This window comes from Condylura cristata, unplaced genomic scaffold, assembly GCF_000260355.1.
Source record: "Condylura cristata isolate star-nosed mole 26May11 unplaced genomic scaffold, ConCri1.0 scaffold00024, whole genome shotgun sequence".
Classification (NCBI taxonomy): Eukaryota; Metazoa; Chordata; class Mammalia; order Eulipotyphla; family Talpidae; genus Condylura; species Condylura cristata.
In genome coordinates, this window is record NW_004567125.1 from 29,761,386 (window position 1) to 29,777,665 (window position 16,280).

The 16,280-nt window shown below is 55.5% G+C and overlaps 1 protein-coding gene across 1 annotated transcript in view; it reads left to right on the forward strand.

Annotated features, from left to right (window-relative positions):
- Window positions 1–6: 6 nt before the first annotated feature.
- Window positions 7–16,280, forward strand: part of CERS1 (ceramide synthase 1) — a 17,786-nt gene continuing 1,512 nt past the window's right edge. Inside the window, exons 1-6 of the mRNA XM_004688599.2 lie at window positions 7–72; window positions 2,252–2,411; window positions 5,816–5,996; window positions 8,047–8,208; window positions 8,523–8,670; window positions 8,895–9,004. Of these exons, the coding sequence (XP_004688656.2) occupies window positions 2,297–2,411; window positions 5,816–5,996; window positions 8,047–8,208; window positions 8,523–8,670; window positions 8,895–9,004 (716 nt within the window). The 5' untranslated portion in view covers window positions 7–72; window positions 2,252–2,296. The remainder of the gene's footprint in view (window positions 73–2,251; window positions 2,412–5,815; window positions 5,997–8,046; window positions 8,209–8,522; window positions 8,671–8,894; window positions 9,005–16,280) is intronic.

A 16,280-nucleotide genomic window follows, 5' to 3' on the forward strand; every position in this document is an offset into this window, starting at 1 on the left:
CTGCTGCTGCTGGCTCTCGGTGCGCTCGGCTGGACTGCGCTGCGCTCCGCGGCCACCGCGCGCCTCTTTCGGGTCAGTGCTACCCGGGCCCGGGGCCGGGAGGCCGGGTGGTCGGGACATTAGGGGGCCTTGGGCCGCCCTGGGCCCCTTTCTGCCTTTACGGTTCGGGTCACTGGAGTGTGGGGGGTCCTCAGGCGGGGGGAGGCTGGGACGTGGGATCCCGAACCTAAGCTCGCCCCTTAGGTCGCGCGGGTTGGGAATGGGTACGGGGGTGTGGCCGATCTGAGGGTACCGGGACTACGGACCCCGACACGGTGGTGGTGGAGATGGAGAGGGACTGGGGCATACATAACCCTTTCCTGTCGAGGAGGCCCAGGGGGCCCAGGGCCGGCGTGAGGGCCCGGCAGCCCCGCACCCTTTCGGGCAGGGCCGAGCCAGGACTGAGGAGCGGCAGGCGCGGACAGGGAGGGCTGGGCGCTCAGGGGGGCCCTGCGCCTTGCGCCTCCCGGCCGCGCATAGCGGGACTCGAGGTCCTAGGGCCGGTTGTCAGTCGCTGTGGGGAAGAAGCTGGAACGCGGGGTCTCAGCCTGGCGCCTGTCTGGAGTCAGCGCTGCCCTCCAATCGGGGCAGGCAGTGCCCTGGGCCCGGCCAGGCTTGTGGTCACAGCCTTGGGGGTGCCATGGCTTGAGCCTTAGGAGCTGGACTGTGCCGCCTTCAAGGGGCGGAAACTGAATCGCCCAACGTCTACAGAGCCCGAGTGACAGAAGAGAGTGACATTGGCGCGTTGTGTCCCTCCCATCCTTGGGGGCCCCCTGCAGTGCTTGCCCCCAACCCCCACCGGCTCGGCAGCGTAGCTATCCTATGGATGGGCTGGAGTCACCCAGGCCCAGTCTGGCTGGAGGTGGCAGCGGGTACAGGCACAGAGTCCTGGCGCCAACAAAGGGCCCTTTCTCTGCTGTGGGAAGAGGCTGGGCCTTGTTAATCGGGGATGGGGCGTCGTCTGGCTGCCCGTTGTCCCCACCCCCACCCCCATATCACTCACTTGGAACAGAGACTTCTGCCATCCCGTGCCCTGGGGAGGGGGCAGGCATGACAGAGCCCCTCCATCGGTCAGCATAATCACAGTCTGACTTTGTGGCTCCCCTGGCCACCCCAATTCCCAGCCGCGAAATGGGAAGGTGGGAACCCAAGATGGGGATGTGGTGGGCCACTCTTGGATGGCCAGGGCAGAGGGATCATGCCTGAGAGCCCTGTTGGGGGCACAGCGAGGTCATATGCCTTTCACTCTTGGAATGTGTGGAGGTTGGGCCCCCACCCCAGGACACAGGCTCGCCCCTCCCAGGAAACAGGCAGCCTCCCCAGCTCATCTTCTTGGCAGCCGCCTGGTTGCCAGGGGTTACTGGAGCTGGCTGTCTCTATGGCAACTCCTGGTATTGGGGGTGCCTTCAGCCTGGGGGAAGGGAACCAGCTTGTTCTGGCTGCTCTGAGTCTGGAACCCAAGGATTGCAGCCCTGCCCCCAGAACCCCAGGGGGGCTGGATTTCCAAACTCCCCAAGCTCATGGTGCCATTGTCCCCTCTTCCCTCATGTTCTCCCTGATAGCCTCTCAGGTCTGAGGCTCAGGCCGTGTCCACATCTCTGTGACCGCTTTTCCCTTCCTGGTCCCCTCTCTCTTCTGGCCCTCTTCTCTCCTTTGGCCGCCCCCCTGCTTGTTGTTGCCCGCCCCCCCCCAAGCCCTCAGACTCATGATACTCTCTGGTCTTCCCAAATTCCTCCTCCCTGGCAACCCCTTCCCTCATGTCTCCCCCTTGGGGATCACTGGGGTTGTATTCCCAGTGTCCCCCTCCATGCCTTCAAATTACTGTTTATAGGTTCACCCATAGTCCCCTCCACATCTTCTCTTTAATCCTTTCTTCCTGGTCCTCACCCTAGCCACAGCTCCTGTGATACCCCCAGCCCCCCCAACTCCCCCGGGGTGACCCCTCTGGTCTTCCTGGTTTCATGCCCACATATCCCCCACCTTGTGTTCACAGCCTCCCTTCATGTCCCGCAGATCCCTCCACCCCCACCCGCCCTCCTTGAGCAGTCTCTGGACAGCTGGACACTAAGTTTAGCCTTGGCAGGCTCACATGGGCTCTGGTTACATTCCAGGTGGCTGTGGGACTGGGCAGTCCTAACCAACATTGCCTGACCCGGGGAGTCTGGGGCCTTGGTCGTCCCAGCATCATGGCCTGCCGCTTTCTTGCCCACAGCCCCTGGCTAAGCGGTGCCACCTCCAGCCTAAGGATGCCGCCAAGATGCCGGAGAGTGCCTGGAAGTTCCTCTTCTACCTGGGTGCATGGAGCTACAGTGCCTACCTTCTCTTTGGCACTGACTACCCCTTCTTTCATGACCCGCCCTCCATTTTCAAAGGTAGGGGCCCCGCAGGCAAGGTGGGAGGGGTACGTGGGGTCTACCTGCCAACATGAAGCCAGCCCAGAGATCCGGGCCATCGAGGCACCCCAGAGGCAAGAAAGGAGCCACCTGGCTCAGGAGGCTCCTGGGGAAGGTGAGCCCTTATGTCGGTCCAGGTTGCTGAGGTGAGCATGCTCAGAGGCCCAGGCATGCCCAGCCCGGGTGGGAGGCAGGAGGAGGGTGGCAGGAATTTGGGTTCCATTCTGAATGGGGTAGGTTGCAGTAAGGGACAGGGAGGTCGGCTGGTGGGTTCTGAAAAGCACCCTCTGACCGGCGTGTGGAGATGTGAGGAAAGCAGGGTTGGGGGACAAGCAGGGGCGGCAAGGTCTGTGTGTTTGAGCAGGAGGGATGAAGTTGGAGAGAGGTGACTGTGTTCGTGATGGAGCTTGATGGAGTCGTGGGGCCTGAGGGGGCGATGGGCGAGAAGGTGGCTGCCGTGTCGTCTGTGAGCAGAGGCTGGCGGGTTTAGAAAGCCTGGGCTGCGTGGGGCTGTCATGTGTGTCGCCTGAAGGCTCTGGGTGACCGGGCTCCATCGTCGCGGGACAAACATGGGTACTTGTCTGCCCTTGTAGGACCATGCTGCCCACGGGGCCACCTCTGTCCCGACCGAGAGAGCGTTCCCCGGTTCCCCGTGGTAGATCCCCAAAGGGTGCATGCAGACGGTGCCATTCTACTTTCTTTTGTGCGAGTGAGCCAGACTTGCAGTTGCTTGGCGTTGGGCACGGAGCTGCCTCTGCTTCTCCTCGTGACCCACGCTGAGGTAGCAGCTGCCTCTGTGCCCGTGTAGCGGGCACCTGCTGTGTGCCTGGCTCTGGCTGCCTAGCCCGTCTGAAGGCAACTGTGAGGTTGGAAACCTGCTAGTCACAATGACTCCACTTGGGGCCAGGAGGCCCCTGAGGTGGGGAGAGAAGTGGCTGATGTGAGAAATGTTCTGAGCGGTGTGCCTCCCTCCCCCACTTCAGGACCGGTCCCCTGGGCATCCCAACCCAGCTCCTGGTCTGTCCCTGACCGGCGCTGCCCCACCCTCTCCTCCAGCACACCCCACCCTCTCCTCCAGCACACCGCTCAGAACATTTCTCACATCAGCCACTTCTCTCCCCACCTCAGGGGCCAGGAGTCATTGTGGAGTCATTGTGACTAGCAGGTTTCCAACCTCACAGTTGCCTTCAGACGGGACTAGGCAGCCAGAGCCAGGCACACAGCAGGTGCCCGCTACACGGACACAGAGGCAGCTGCTACCTCAGCGTGGGTCATGAGGAGAAGCAGAGGCAGCTCCGTGCCCAACGCCAAGCAACTGCAAGTCTGGCTCACTCGCACAAAAGAAAGCAGAATGGCACCGTCTGCATGCACCCAGCCACAGAGCATGGGGCTGAGAATGCGGAGAGGGACGGTGCGGGCTGTGGCCCTGGGAGGAGCAGGACGCCGAGTCAGATGCACGCCTAGATGTGGGCTGGCGTGGAGGGTGTGCTGCTCCCTCACTGCCAGCTCGGTGGCTGGGAACCGTGGCCTCGCATTTCCACGTAGCACCCCTCACCTGTCCGGGGTGCCTCCACGGGAAGAGGAATGGAGGCTTGGGAGGGTGTGGGGGAGACAGGGAGGTCCCACGACCACAGTCTCACAGGTCCACGCTCCCACGGTCCCGGTGGCTGAGAGGAGGACCTGGGGAGGGCCTTGGGGAGTAGCTGGACGTGTGAAAGTAAGTGGGGGGTGGGAGGAAGCTCTTATTTTATTTTTGGAGGTTTTTTTTTCCTAATAAAACTTTACACTATGTGAAATTAGCCATTGTAGCCAGTTACAAAGAGAAATTCTGCAGGAGCTGACTCCTGTGAGGGCCCTGGAGGAGTCAGGTCATAGACAGCAGGAGGGTGGGGGCCAGGGCTGGGCTGGGGCAGCGAGTGTCGAGTGGGAACAGGGGTTCAGTTTTACAGCGGGAGCTCAGCAGATGTGTGCATGACCATGTGAATAATCCTGTTGCTGTTGAACTGAAAAGTGGTTCTAACGTATGTATGTATTTATTTATAATACACACCTGCATATATATGTGTATTTTTGCCAGTTTTAATATGTCCACTATTTTACAGTATATAACTAAGTGACATTTAACACATTCATAAGGTTGTATACACCATCACCTCTATCTAGTTTTAGTGGTCAGTGAACCCACAAGAAAACACCCCTGACCGCCCCTGCCCGTGACCAGTCACTCACCCCCCTTGCCTCAGCCCCTGGCAGCCACTCATCTGCGTCCCGCCTGCGGATCCGCGGGCACTTCACGTAAGGACCACACCCTGTGGCCTCTGTGCCTGGCCTCTCACTCGGCGTCCTGTTTTCAGCTCGTCCACGTTACAGCGAGGGTCAGGGCTTCCCCCCTTTCCTCGGCTCAGTGATGTGCCCTGTGTGGCTGATCCTTCATCAGCTCCTTTTGGCAACTGTCCCCAGGGCTCCTGTGGCCACGCACCCTGAGCCCTGTGTTCGTCCCCAGAGGCACATGCCTGGGACCAAGTCTGTGCCTTCACAGCAAGGAGGCGCCCAGAGGGGAGGGGGTGATCAGGGCCCCTTTTGAGACTGGGAGGAGTCAGGGCAGGCTGGGTGGAGGTGGCCTTGTCAGGACTGGGGTGGAGGCAGCCAGGTACGGATGGAAGAGGGTGCTGAAGGTGTCCAAGTGCTTCCTAGTGGCAGGAGAACAGGGCACAGCTGAAGGGTCAGCACTGAGTTGGGGGAACTGGAGCCTTCTGGAGGCAGTTGGGCTCCAGGGAGGCTGGAGTGTCTGACTCCAGGTCAGGGGTGCGTGGGGTGTCAGGAGACCCAGGATGGAGCCTGGGGGGTACAGGTTTAGAAGGTGGGCAGGAGGAAGCCATTGAAGAGCAGGGTATAGTCCAGTGGGTTCTGTGTTAGCGTGAGCTGGGGGAGGAGGTGTTGGAGGGTGGGTTCAGTTAGGAAGCCTAAGTGTGGGTGGACACAGGCTGCAGGGTCGGGAAAGGGACCTCGGGCCACTCTGGGAGGGCCGCACTCAGGAGAGGGGAGAGGGTGGCGGCTCCCACCCGGTAAGGGGTGGCTAGGAGGAAGTGGCTTCCTGGACAGAGATCCCAGCTGGTTTGAAGGAACCTGGTCCATTAGGACAGTGAGAGCAGTTGGAAATCCTTCAAGGGACGGATTTTTTTTTTTTAACAAATCTAAAACTGCTCTAAAAAATAACATCTATTCACACAAAATAATGGGTAGATAATTGGGACAGGAGAGCCACCATTCCCTACACCCTCAGAGATGCATGGCATGCCCCAGCATGAGGAGGGTGCTGGCCTGGCTTGAGGGGGCTTAAAGGGCCTCCCGGGGTCCCGACAGCTCAGTCTGGCTCTCCCCAGACTGGACGTCAGGCATGGCAGTACCACAGGACATTGCAGTCGCCTACCTGCTGCAGGGAAGCTTCTATGGTCATTCCATCTACGCTACGCTGTACATGGATGCCTGGCGCAAGGACTCAGTGGTCATGCTCATCCACCACGTGGTCACCCTGGTCCTCATCGTCTCCTCCTATGCCTTCCGGTGAGTTCAGGAGGGGACGGGGAAGGGTAGGGTGAGGTGGGGGAGAGGGCACAGTGTGGGGCGGAGGCCAGCGCCTGGCCACAGGGACTCTGGGCACAGGGACTCGGGGCCCCACGGGGAGGGTTCTGGTGAGATAGGGAGCAGTGGGGTGAGAGCGCTGCCAGTCCCACCCAGCCCCACATAGACAGCCCCCTGGGGTGCCTCTCAGCACATGCTCACTGCCATCAGCCATGCACAGCTCCACGGGGCTACAGCCTCGAGCACACAGACAGGCCTGGTGTGGCCAGCACGCTGCAGCTGGCACAGGGGAGCCCGAGTGCGTCAGTGTGCCCGCTGCCTGCGAGGCCACCCCAGTCAGAGGGAGTCGCTGCAGCTTGAAATGACAACCTCTCGGACTCAGTGAGCTCATGAGGATACACGTTAAAGTTCACTTTGCCTCTTCTCTTCTTCGAAGTGACTGACAGAAGATCTCACGAGACATAAAGGGCTCGTGTTTGCTGGTGACCTGGCTGCTCCAGACACAGCCCCAGTGTAGCAGTTGCTAGTCACAGGTGGCTACTCCAGCTTGGGTTGCACTTGAGTAAAGTCACGTCTGCTGATTGTTTGCCACGTTCAGGCTGCTCATTGGCTGGAGGTTCCTATATGAGACAATCCCCATCATTCCAGAAAATTCTATTGAATGTCACTCCTGCTCTAGAGGATAAAGTCAGATGATAAGAACAGAAAAGTAGCAGTTTGTTTGAAGGTGATACTCTGAAGAGCAATCAAGTTGGAAGATGAGACTGCAGGGATGTGGAGGAGTGGGAAGCGGATGTGGGCTGGAGTCATAGGTGTAGGTAGGCGCGGACAGCAGGTAGAAAGGCAGTGAAGGAGACTTTGAATGGCTGGAGGTGCTTGTCGGGCTGTGGGAACAGCATGTGCAAAGGGCTGTGATAGGTGGTGGTGGTTGGGGGCAGGGAGGGGATGGAGACCTGGTGAGAAAGATTTATAGGGAAAGACGAAGCATGACTCAGGTCCCTTGGCTGAGTGGCTGTGAGGTGGGACCAGAGGGACTGTAGCAGCCTTAGGCCATGGGGTGTGTGTGTGTGTGTGTGTGAGAGAGAGCTGGAGTGTAGGCCACAAGTGCGGGGGGGGGGGTAGGGTGGGAGTGAGAGAGACAAGAGTGGGGAGCAGAACAGGTGGATTTTACTAAATTACACTGTTGAGGGAAGCAGTGGGCGAGGTCTGCTGTGCCATGTGAGTCAGCTCCCTGGCTGGGGATCAAACTCAGGCAGTAGTGGTGACAGCACTGACACTTAGCCCCTAGGCCACCAGTGAAGACTCCGGCCATGGTCTTTTTGAGGTGCGTCTACAGTTTGTAATTTCACATTTAGTGTATAAATCTGGGAATGTCACCTGAGCCATGAGATTCACCGAGGGAATGAATGCTTGACTTGGGGGAACTGGACACAGAATGATCTGGGCCTGTGAGGACCAGTTGTCTTGGAGGCGTCAGAAGTCACAGAAATGAGGGATAGAGAAGGAACTTTTTTTTTTTTTAAAGATTTATTTATTTGTGCATACAGAACTGGGGTACAGGCCAGAGGCTCAGGGGCGGCAAGAGGCTTCACCAGAGACAGAGTGGGGAGCAGAACAGGCAAATGAAGTACACTGCTGAGGGGAGCAGCGGGCGGGTCAGGAGAGGTCTGCCACCCCATGTGGTCACCTCCTGGCCAGGCGGGAATCGAACTCATGTGGAAGTGGCTTTAGCTTCTCAGTGCAGTGCTTTACTCTGCTGTACCACCAGGAGGGCCGAGAAGGAACTTTTAGGGAATCTCCTGGGTCCCCTGAGGACCCAGCGAGGTGGGGCAGGACAGGACCTTTGGATTGGGGTGCCTGGGCCGGTACGGCCTAGTTCCTGACCCAGTGGGATGAGCAGGGACACCAGAAGCCTGGAAATGCAGCAGAGAGGGCTTGTGCCAGGGCCTGAGTGCAGGGCAAGGGTCTCCAGCGTGACCCCCCTTCAATCTCTTCTTCTTCCTCCCCCTCCACCACCTCCCCTCCCCTTCAGGTATCACAACGTGGGCATCCTTGTGCTCTTCCTGCACGATATCAGCGATGTGCAGCTGGAGTTCACTAAGCTCAACGTCTACTTCAAGTCCCGGGGCGGCTCCACTCACCGGGTGCACGCGCTGGTGGCAGACCTGGGGTGCGTCAGCTTCAGCCTCAGCTGGTGAGCCCCTGGAACTGGCAGGAGCGGTGGGGCAGGCGGAGGTGGGCAGGGGCAGACAGGGAAAGAGGCTTTCTTGGCGAGGAGCGTGGGGGCAGTCAGGGAATGGGAGCGCTCGGGTGGGTGAGAAGCAGCTCAGGTGGAGCTGGAAGGGCTAAAGGAGGAATGAAGACAGACGGTAGGGTAGAGGGGGACAAGGAGGGGACAACAGGAAAAGGATGTTTGCCGACAGGTGGATGGGCAGGGCTGGCGGATCCCCGGCTGGTACTTTTCTCCACAGGCTGGTACTTTTCTCTGACCTGCCCCCCTCCTCACAGGTTCTGGTTCCGTCTCTACTGGTTTCCACTCAAGGTCCTATATGCCACATGCCACTGCAGCCTGCGCTCAGTGCCCGACATCCCCTTCTACTTCTTCTTTAATGCACTCTTGCTGTTGCTCACCCTCATGAACCTCTACTGGTTTCTGGTAAGTGATCTGCCCCATAACTCCATGGGCCTCTGACCCTCCTCAGTCCCGATCCCCGGGACTCTCAGTGGTCTAGGTACAGGGCCTCTCAGGTTCGCCCAGGGAAGAGGGGTATATTAGGCAACAGAATAGCATGTGCAAAGGGCCTGTGGCAGGAGCACATGGCCATTGGGAGGGTGGTTGATGCGGGCTCCCCATCTGACCTGTGTCTTCCCCTCCCTCAGTACATCGTGGCTTTTGCTGCCAAGGTGCTCACTGGCCAGATGAATGAACTAAAGGATGTACGGGACTACGACTCCGCAGAGGCACCAAGCCCCAAGCCCAGCAAAGCCGAGTGAGTGTGGAGGGGCCATAGCCCCAGGTTCATTGCTTCGGCCAGCTCTGTCTGTCCTTCATCCTTCTACCTGAGTGTGCTCTGGGGGCAGGTACAGAACATGTGGCAGGGCAGCAGATGGGGCGATGCGAATGGCGCTCCCCCACCCTGTGCCTGCATCCAAAACAGAGACTGCGGTGAAGGCGGATGGCAGAGCACCAGAATTAGATGTATAGGGCAGGCAGCAGGGAAACGGGTAGAGAGGTCTGGGCTGGGGGCGAAGCTGTGAGTAGAGAAAGCTGTGAGTAGAGCAGTGCAGGGCAGGCCTAGGGCTGCATGATTGGAGTAGGTGAGCAAGGCTGGCGTATGGGAGGAGCAACCGTGGGCCAGCCCAGACAGCGATCTCCAAGCTGTGGAAGTGGGGGCAGGGTAACTGACCTCTTACGGCCTAGCAGGGCAGCACACTCGCCAGCCAAGCAGGAGATGGGGTTGGAGTCTGGACCCAGTCCAGCCCAGGAGAGAGTTCTAGGAAGGAGAAAACAAGGGCCTTGTGAACATCCTGAAGGCGGAGCCGCTGGGACTTGTCGGCCTCAGGATCTGAGTCAGGTGGTGTCAGAAGCCTCCCACACACACACACCCTGCCCCCGGCCCCCCAAGGCTCCAGGAGCGAGTGGAGGAGGGTTTGGGTAACCAGTAGGTTCAAGTGTGTGCAGGACCCCAAGGTACTGTGGTGTTTGAGCAGCGCTGAGGCTCCAGGCCTGAGGAGCTGACCTGTGGGCCCTTGACTTGACCTCTGGGGGATTATCAGTGGTTTGGGAGAAGCAGTTGCCTCAGAGCTTCATGAGATGGGTCAGAACCAGCAATGAGGACCACAGAGGAGCAGAGATTTTTTAAAACATTGAAAGATGAGATTGGGATCAAGGGAGTGCTCTCTGCTGGGGAGTTCTAATAGAGGTTACATCCTGGTAAACCCACTGGAAACTGAAAGCAGCGTAAGTTGAATATACATTTAATCTACTAATCATCATAGCTCAGCCTAGCCAATCTTAAAACTGTGCAGAACAGAACTAAAATAAAATAAAAATAAAAACATCAAATAATAACATTAAAGAAACTAAAAAAGAATTGCTCAGTACACTGGCCTTAGCACCATTTGGACAGAATCTTCTAATGCAAAGCCTTTTATATTCGTGTGTGGAGCAGCTCACGATTGAACGGTGTGCACTTGTGCACTCTATTGGTTATTTCTCTGCTGACGGCCCATCACTAATGGGGATGTTGTGGTGCATCACAGGCCTGGGGAAGAGCTCAAAATTCAAATTGTGGTTGTTACTGAATGTGTTTCACTTTCTTGCTTTTTTACTTTCTGTAAAAGGAAACATTTTGTATCTGCGAGGCATGAGGCCTAAGGAGGCCCAAAGCCCAAGCCTGGTGGGGAGAGGGCCCGGCAGGATGGCAGGGCACCAAGGTGCCGGCTGACGGCAGGGAGGCCATCTGTGTCACCCGGCATTTAGCCAGGAGGAAGTGTGTGTCTGTTCAGATCCCAGATCTTTTTGTGAAGGTTGAACCAGTGAGACAGGCTTTGAATGTAGGTGGAAAACAAATGAAAGAGTCAAAGACCACCTCGACTTCTGGCTCAAGCCGGCAGTTACTGAGATGAGCATTGGCGTGGCCTGAGGAGGGGGGTCGGGAGTCCAGGGTGGGGGTGTAGGATCATTCATGTCCAGGGAACATGAGTCAGGAATCTTTTTGAAATAATATAATAGTTTATTTTTACACCATTTTGTGCCTTTTTCCATCTCAGTTGTAATCCCCGTGGGCTTCCCATCACCAAATCACCCGTGTGCCATCACCACAGTCCCATGCACTTCCCCACCCCCATTTTTTTATCCCATTCCCCACCCCACCCCTGTAAAATGTCTATGGTATATAGTGGTTCATTATTATTATTTCCCCCCTGGTCCTTTATGCTCCTGCTATGAGAGAAACCATCCGGTATTTTTCCTTTTCTTTCTGGCTTATTTCACTAAGTATGATTGGGAAGGCGCCATTTTTATTAATTTATGTTTGTGGCTATATTGGTCTGTGACACTATGTGATTTAGAAGTACAGGTTCAGTGAGTAAGGAGTTCTGTGGCGAGATTCACGAGGTCTCACTCTTGAGTCTGAGCCACCTTAGAGGCTTCTGGAAGAAGCAGTGGCTGAAGAGAACCACAGCTGGGGGTGGGCAGTGCCTGCTTGGCCCAATGTAAAGTCTGATAGTTCTCCCTGCTGTAGAACAAGGAGAGCTGAACCCAGGGCAGAGACAGGTCAGACCTCACGCTACCCAGAGCCACACTGCCTGCTTACCTCCTCTAAGAGCACCCAGCATGACTGTGGGTTGGGGGCTGGCCACCCCAGCTCCAAACAGCAGCACTTCTGCTGTGATGATGTTTTATTGGGGAGCACTCTGCCACGATCAGACCCCAGGGACAGCTGGGTCTGAAACTGGGTGGCATAAAAAACAGTTAGATGGAGGCAAATGCTACAAAAGAGCTGATCTGGACACCACGGATCCATTAGGCTGTGGAAAATTAGCAGGCCCCGGAACCATCCCACATCAGAGGAGACCACGACAACTGCGTGCAGAGCAGGGGCCTGCAGGAACTGCTGGAAGCCGAGCACAGCCTGCCATTCAGGTGACAGTGAGGTGCTGGTGTGTCCTAGCTGGAACCCCTGTTCCTTGGAGCTGGTCAGGGGAGGCTGGCAAAGCTTGTACGGGGCTCTCTGCTCTCTCTCTGCCCTCCCTGCAAACCTAAAGTTACTCTAAAATGAAAAGAAAAATAAAAGGCATGAGAGACCTTCAAAAATGGCACTGGATGTTATATTAGTCTCCTGGGGCTGCTGTAACAAAGTGCCACAAACTGGGTGGCTTAAAACAACAGAAATTTATTCTACCCCAGTTTTGGAGGCCCAGAAGTCTGACATCAAGGCGAAGTCCAAGTAAAGCCCGCGGTTTAGTTCAGCAGGGCTGTACTTCCTCTCAAGGCTTTACCTTGTCTCTTCCGCTTCCAGGGGCGCGAGACAGCCTTGGCATCACCCTAGTCTCCGCCTCACAGGGCTTCTCTCACTCTTCTCTCTGACAAGGATCCTGTCATTGGGTTTAGAGTGCAGCCTATCTGCAAAGATGCTTTATCAAATAAAGTCACATTCAGATGAACAAATCTTTTGGGGTCCACCATTCAACCTATCACAGATGCTAAGACTCAAACAATTAGATACGTCAGAAGTAAGAATGAACAAACTGAATGAAAGCTGCGAAGAAATGACCCAGAATGCATTCTAAACAGATGGAAAATAGGAAAGCAGAAGTCTAAGGTCTGGTCTTGCTGTTTTCTAACAGGAGACATAGTTATGTGATTTCATTCTAATAAGGAGAATAGGTAATGCTGAGCACGTTCCAGAAAGTGACCAGACACAAATCATGAGAAAAAGGCAGCATGTCCTAAAATATCTTAGGGAAAGTAGGAAAACAGCCACAGAGCAAAGGGCCCACAGAGCAATGACACTCATGTGCATGAGACGCGAAGGCCATGGGGTCAAGTGTCACCTCAAGTGCAGAACCAGTAACTGGCAGCAAGGAATTCTGCACACAATTCTAAAAACAATTACTCAAGAGAAACAGGCATAGCACCTAAGAAAGTTACCATCACACCTCTTCTGTACAGGAAATAAGGACACTCCCAAGAGGAAGATCCAGCAGAGAAATCGACACGTATCTGATAAGATTTTTAATTGCTTAATTGGAGAAGTTTGTTTTTTTTTAAAAAAAGTATTGTGTAGTATGATCACAAGTGCTTCTATTTTTGGATATTAAATATTATTAAACAGGATTGGGGGCTTTGTATGTTGTAAGAAGGTAAGGATTGCTTTTAGGCACTTATGCTAAAACTGTTAGGGTATAGAGAGGAGAGAGTGGAACAGGTACAACAAAATAAAAGGAAGTAAGATAGAAATCTAAGGCAGGAAAGGTAGTCTCGAGTGCTAGCTATCCAAAACACGGAATAATCATGACTGTTAGAAATTAGGTTTTTAAAATACTCTGCCTTTGTGCTGGTGGAGAAACTCCTGTGTGTGTAGAGTTGCAAGAAACAGACAGGAAGAGACGTCAGCTGTGCTTCTTAATCTGGACCTTTCCACGTGATGCAGTTTTAAACCACCAGGACGGGGCTACGGGAGATGGGGGCCCACCCTTTGTCAGAACCTGAGTGAACCGATGTTCTATTTAAAACACAAGGATCATGCCTCAAAATTGAGCAAATCAAAGAGTAGGGAACCTTGGAACCAGGATCACAATGACCATGAGGTGAACAGTTAGGTTTGACACAGGGAGAAAAAGATGACTGAGAGGCTGGAAACATGCCGTGGGGCAGTGAAGAAGGCCGCGGTCACCTGGTGGCCCAGCCTCCTGAACACAGGCCTCAGCCCCCGGGGCTGGCCCCTGTGCTCATTGTCCTCTGTGGGCTTCTGAGGCCACCGGCCATGGAGGGTCCCACACCCCTCTGGCTCAGCTGACTGCCCTGAGGATTCCCCATCACTTGCTCCGTCCAGGTTTCCACCTCACCTCCGTACACCACCACCCCCAAGTCTGATAAACGGACTCTGGCTGAGGCACCAGTGCCAAGGGCTGCATGAGACAGGGCAGTCAGCAGGCCTGCTGTCCTCAGGGCTGTCCTCACCAGTCTCCCCGTGACCAACATGTCCCCATGAAAGCAGTCTGATGAGCACCACGATTCCCATCAGCCAGTCACCTCGGTAGACAGACCCTCTCCCTGCACAGCAGCCAGGCCTCTGCCCCACCCGGGCCTGCGGGCTCCCTGGTGCTCCCATCAGGAGATGCTCGCCCCCTCCACCTGTCCCTCTAGCTTCTTCCTGGCAATAGACCATCCCTCTCTACTCACGAGTGCTCCCCACACCTGAAACCTCGCCCTTCTGGCACCCAGGCCTCTTTTCTCCTAATCCCAGGAGAAAGAGGCCGCTGCCTCTTTTCTTGTTGCTAGCAGCTCTGTTGTGAGAGACTCTACGGAACACACACTTTGCCCTGGCTAATGCAGCATTTTTTGTCCATGCACAGTTATGCCATCACCACAGCCAGCTGGAGATTTTTGTCACACCCTGCCCCCCACCCCCCATGCCAAAGAAATCCCTGACTCAACCCAGTGCCCCTCAAACAGCCGGTGGTCTGCCTGCCCCGGGTCCTTCCACTTCACCCCAACTTCTGACACCCTGTCCAGGCCCACAGTGCCCCCAATACCATCCTGTCTCAGTCAGCTGCATTCCAGACATCCTCTAAAACGTACCAAGCCAGCCCCTCCCCCACCTCAAACTCCCTCTCCTGAACATTTGTCATTTGAAGTTGCTGGTAACCCAGGCAAAGACCTTGCAAAACTCTGGGGAGCCCCCCCCCATATCTTCAGGACAACATGTTCTATAATCCTCAGAGTCGCCTGCCCTCACCTCTACCACCCTCTGTCCCCTTCATCCTCACCGCTGTCGTTACTGCAGTGATTCAGGGACATGAACAGTGTAAATCAGAGGCTGGATGTCTTAGGCCCTCTCATCTGCGTTGGGTACTCCCCCCACCTTCCACCCCCCCAAAAAAAACGATTAAGGCTGTTTTTGAGGGGAGAGGGGACCTTGGAAACTTGTAGGGGGAAAAGCAAACCAAACTCACCTGGAAACTGATAAAAAGGCACAGGCAGGGAGCCTTTGAACGTACATTTTCTGTAAAAATGTAGAAATTAAAGCCACATGAAAATAGACAGGAATGCATAAATACAGTAACCCAGAGAACATCAAACTTTAGCAACTGACGAAGGTCCTAGAAGGGAAGAGCTGTCCGGGTGTGTGGGACACTCAGTGACCAGATGGAGGAAAGAGCAGATGCTGTGACATCAGCACTCTCCCCCGCATCTCCTCACTGCAAAGTGAGCTGTGAAATCTAGCCAGAGCCGACTTGAGAGCTTGTCATCCAGTGAGTAATCCACCTGGAGAAGAAGCTGGGAAAGATGGATAAAATTGACCGCAGGCAAAGCCAGAGGACAAAAGGCAGCTGGGAGGGCTTATCTGTCACTGCATAGATAAAGGGCTCCCGCTGGTGGTGGGAGAGAGCCACAGCCCAGGAGGAGTGGCTTCACCCGCCTAGGAAGGGATGTCCATTTGGCTCCAGCCCAACAGAAAAGGTAATTATAGTGACCAGATCATGTCCTCCAGGAAGGCTTTCCATTTTTACATCAAAGGGTGGCTGAGCCCGAGTACTGGGCAAAACAGAAGGGCGGGACAGCCTTGTGCTGTGCTGGAGCTGTGAGGCAGCAAGACCCACACTTGACCCTCAGAATGTTTTTCAGGCTTAGGGCTTTTTTGTTTTTTGTTTTTTAAGATTAATTTTCGTTTATTTATGCATGTAAGAGCTGGGGTGTAGGCCAGAGGTAGGCAATGTATGAGAGGGTTCACCAGAGACAGAGTGGGGAGCAGAATAGGTAGAGCTACTGAAATACACTGCTGAGGGGAGCAGCGGGCGAGACAGGAGAGGTCTGCCGCGCCATGCGGGTCAGCTCCCTGGCTGGGGATTGAACTCATGCTGCAGTGGCTGCTAGTAGCCTTATAGGGCTGACATTTAACCCCTTGCTCCACCAGGGAGGCCCCCACTTAGGAATTTGTAAACTCAGCTGTTAGAGCCTGTGTCTACAGAGGCAGAACACAGTGGCATGAAGAATTTCCATAAAAGGGGACAGAGATGGGCCAGTTAGCCATGACCATGAGGTTGCAGTGACATGTGCCCAGGTACCGCAGAGCCCATTAAGCAGGATAGGATGTTGCACCAGTGTTGGTAAAGGCTGCTAGGAGGGGGCCCTCCCTGATGGTGCAGCTGGTTAAAGCGCAGCACTAGGAAGCCAGCTGCAGGCTCTTCAGTCTGAGTTCAATCCCTGGCCAGGGAGATCACCATGTGGCTCCTGCTGCCCCACCTCAGCAGTATACTTTGTCAATCTGCCTGTACTGCTCCCCACTCTGTCTGGTGAATCCTCTCACCCCCTGCACCCTTGAACTGTACCCCAGTTCTTGTGTGCATTTTTTTTGAAAGATTTATTTATTTTGTGCTTACAGAACTGGGGCACAGGCCAGAGGCTCAGGGGCGGTAAGAGCTTCACCAGAGACAGAATGGGGAGCAGAACAGGCAGATCGACGAAGTACACTGCTGAGGGGAGCAGCCTGCGGTCAGGAGAGGTCTGCCGCGCCATGTGGTCACCTCCGGGGCAGG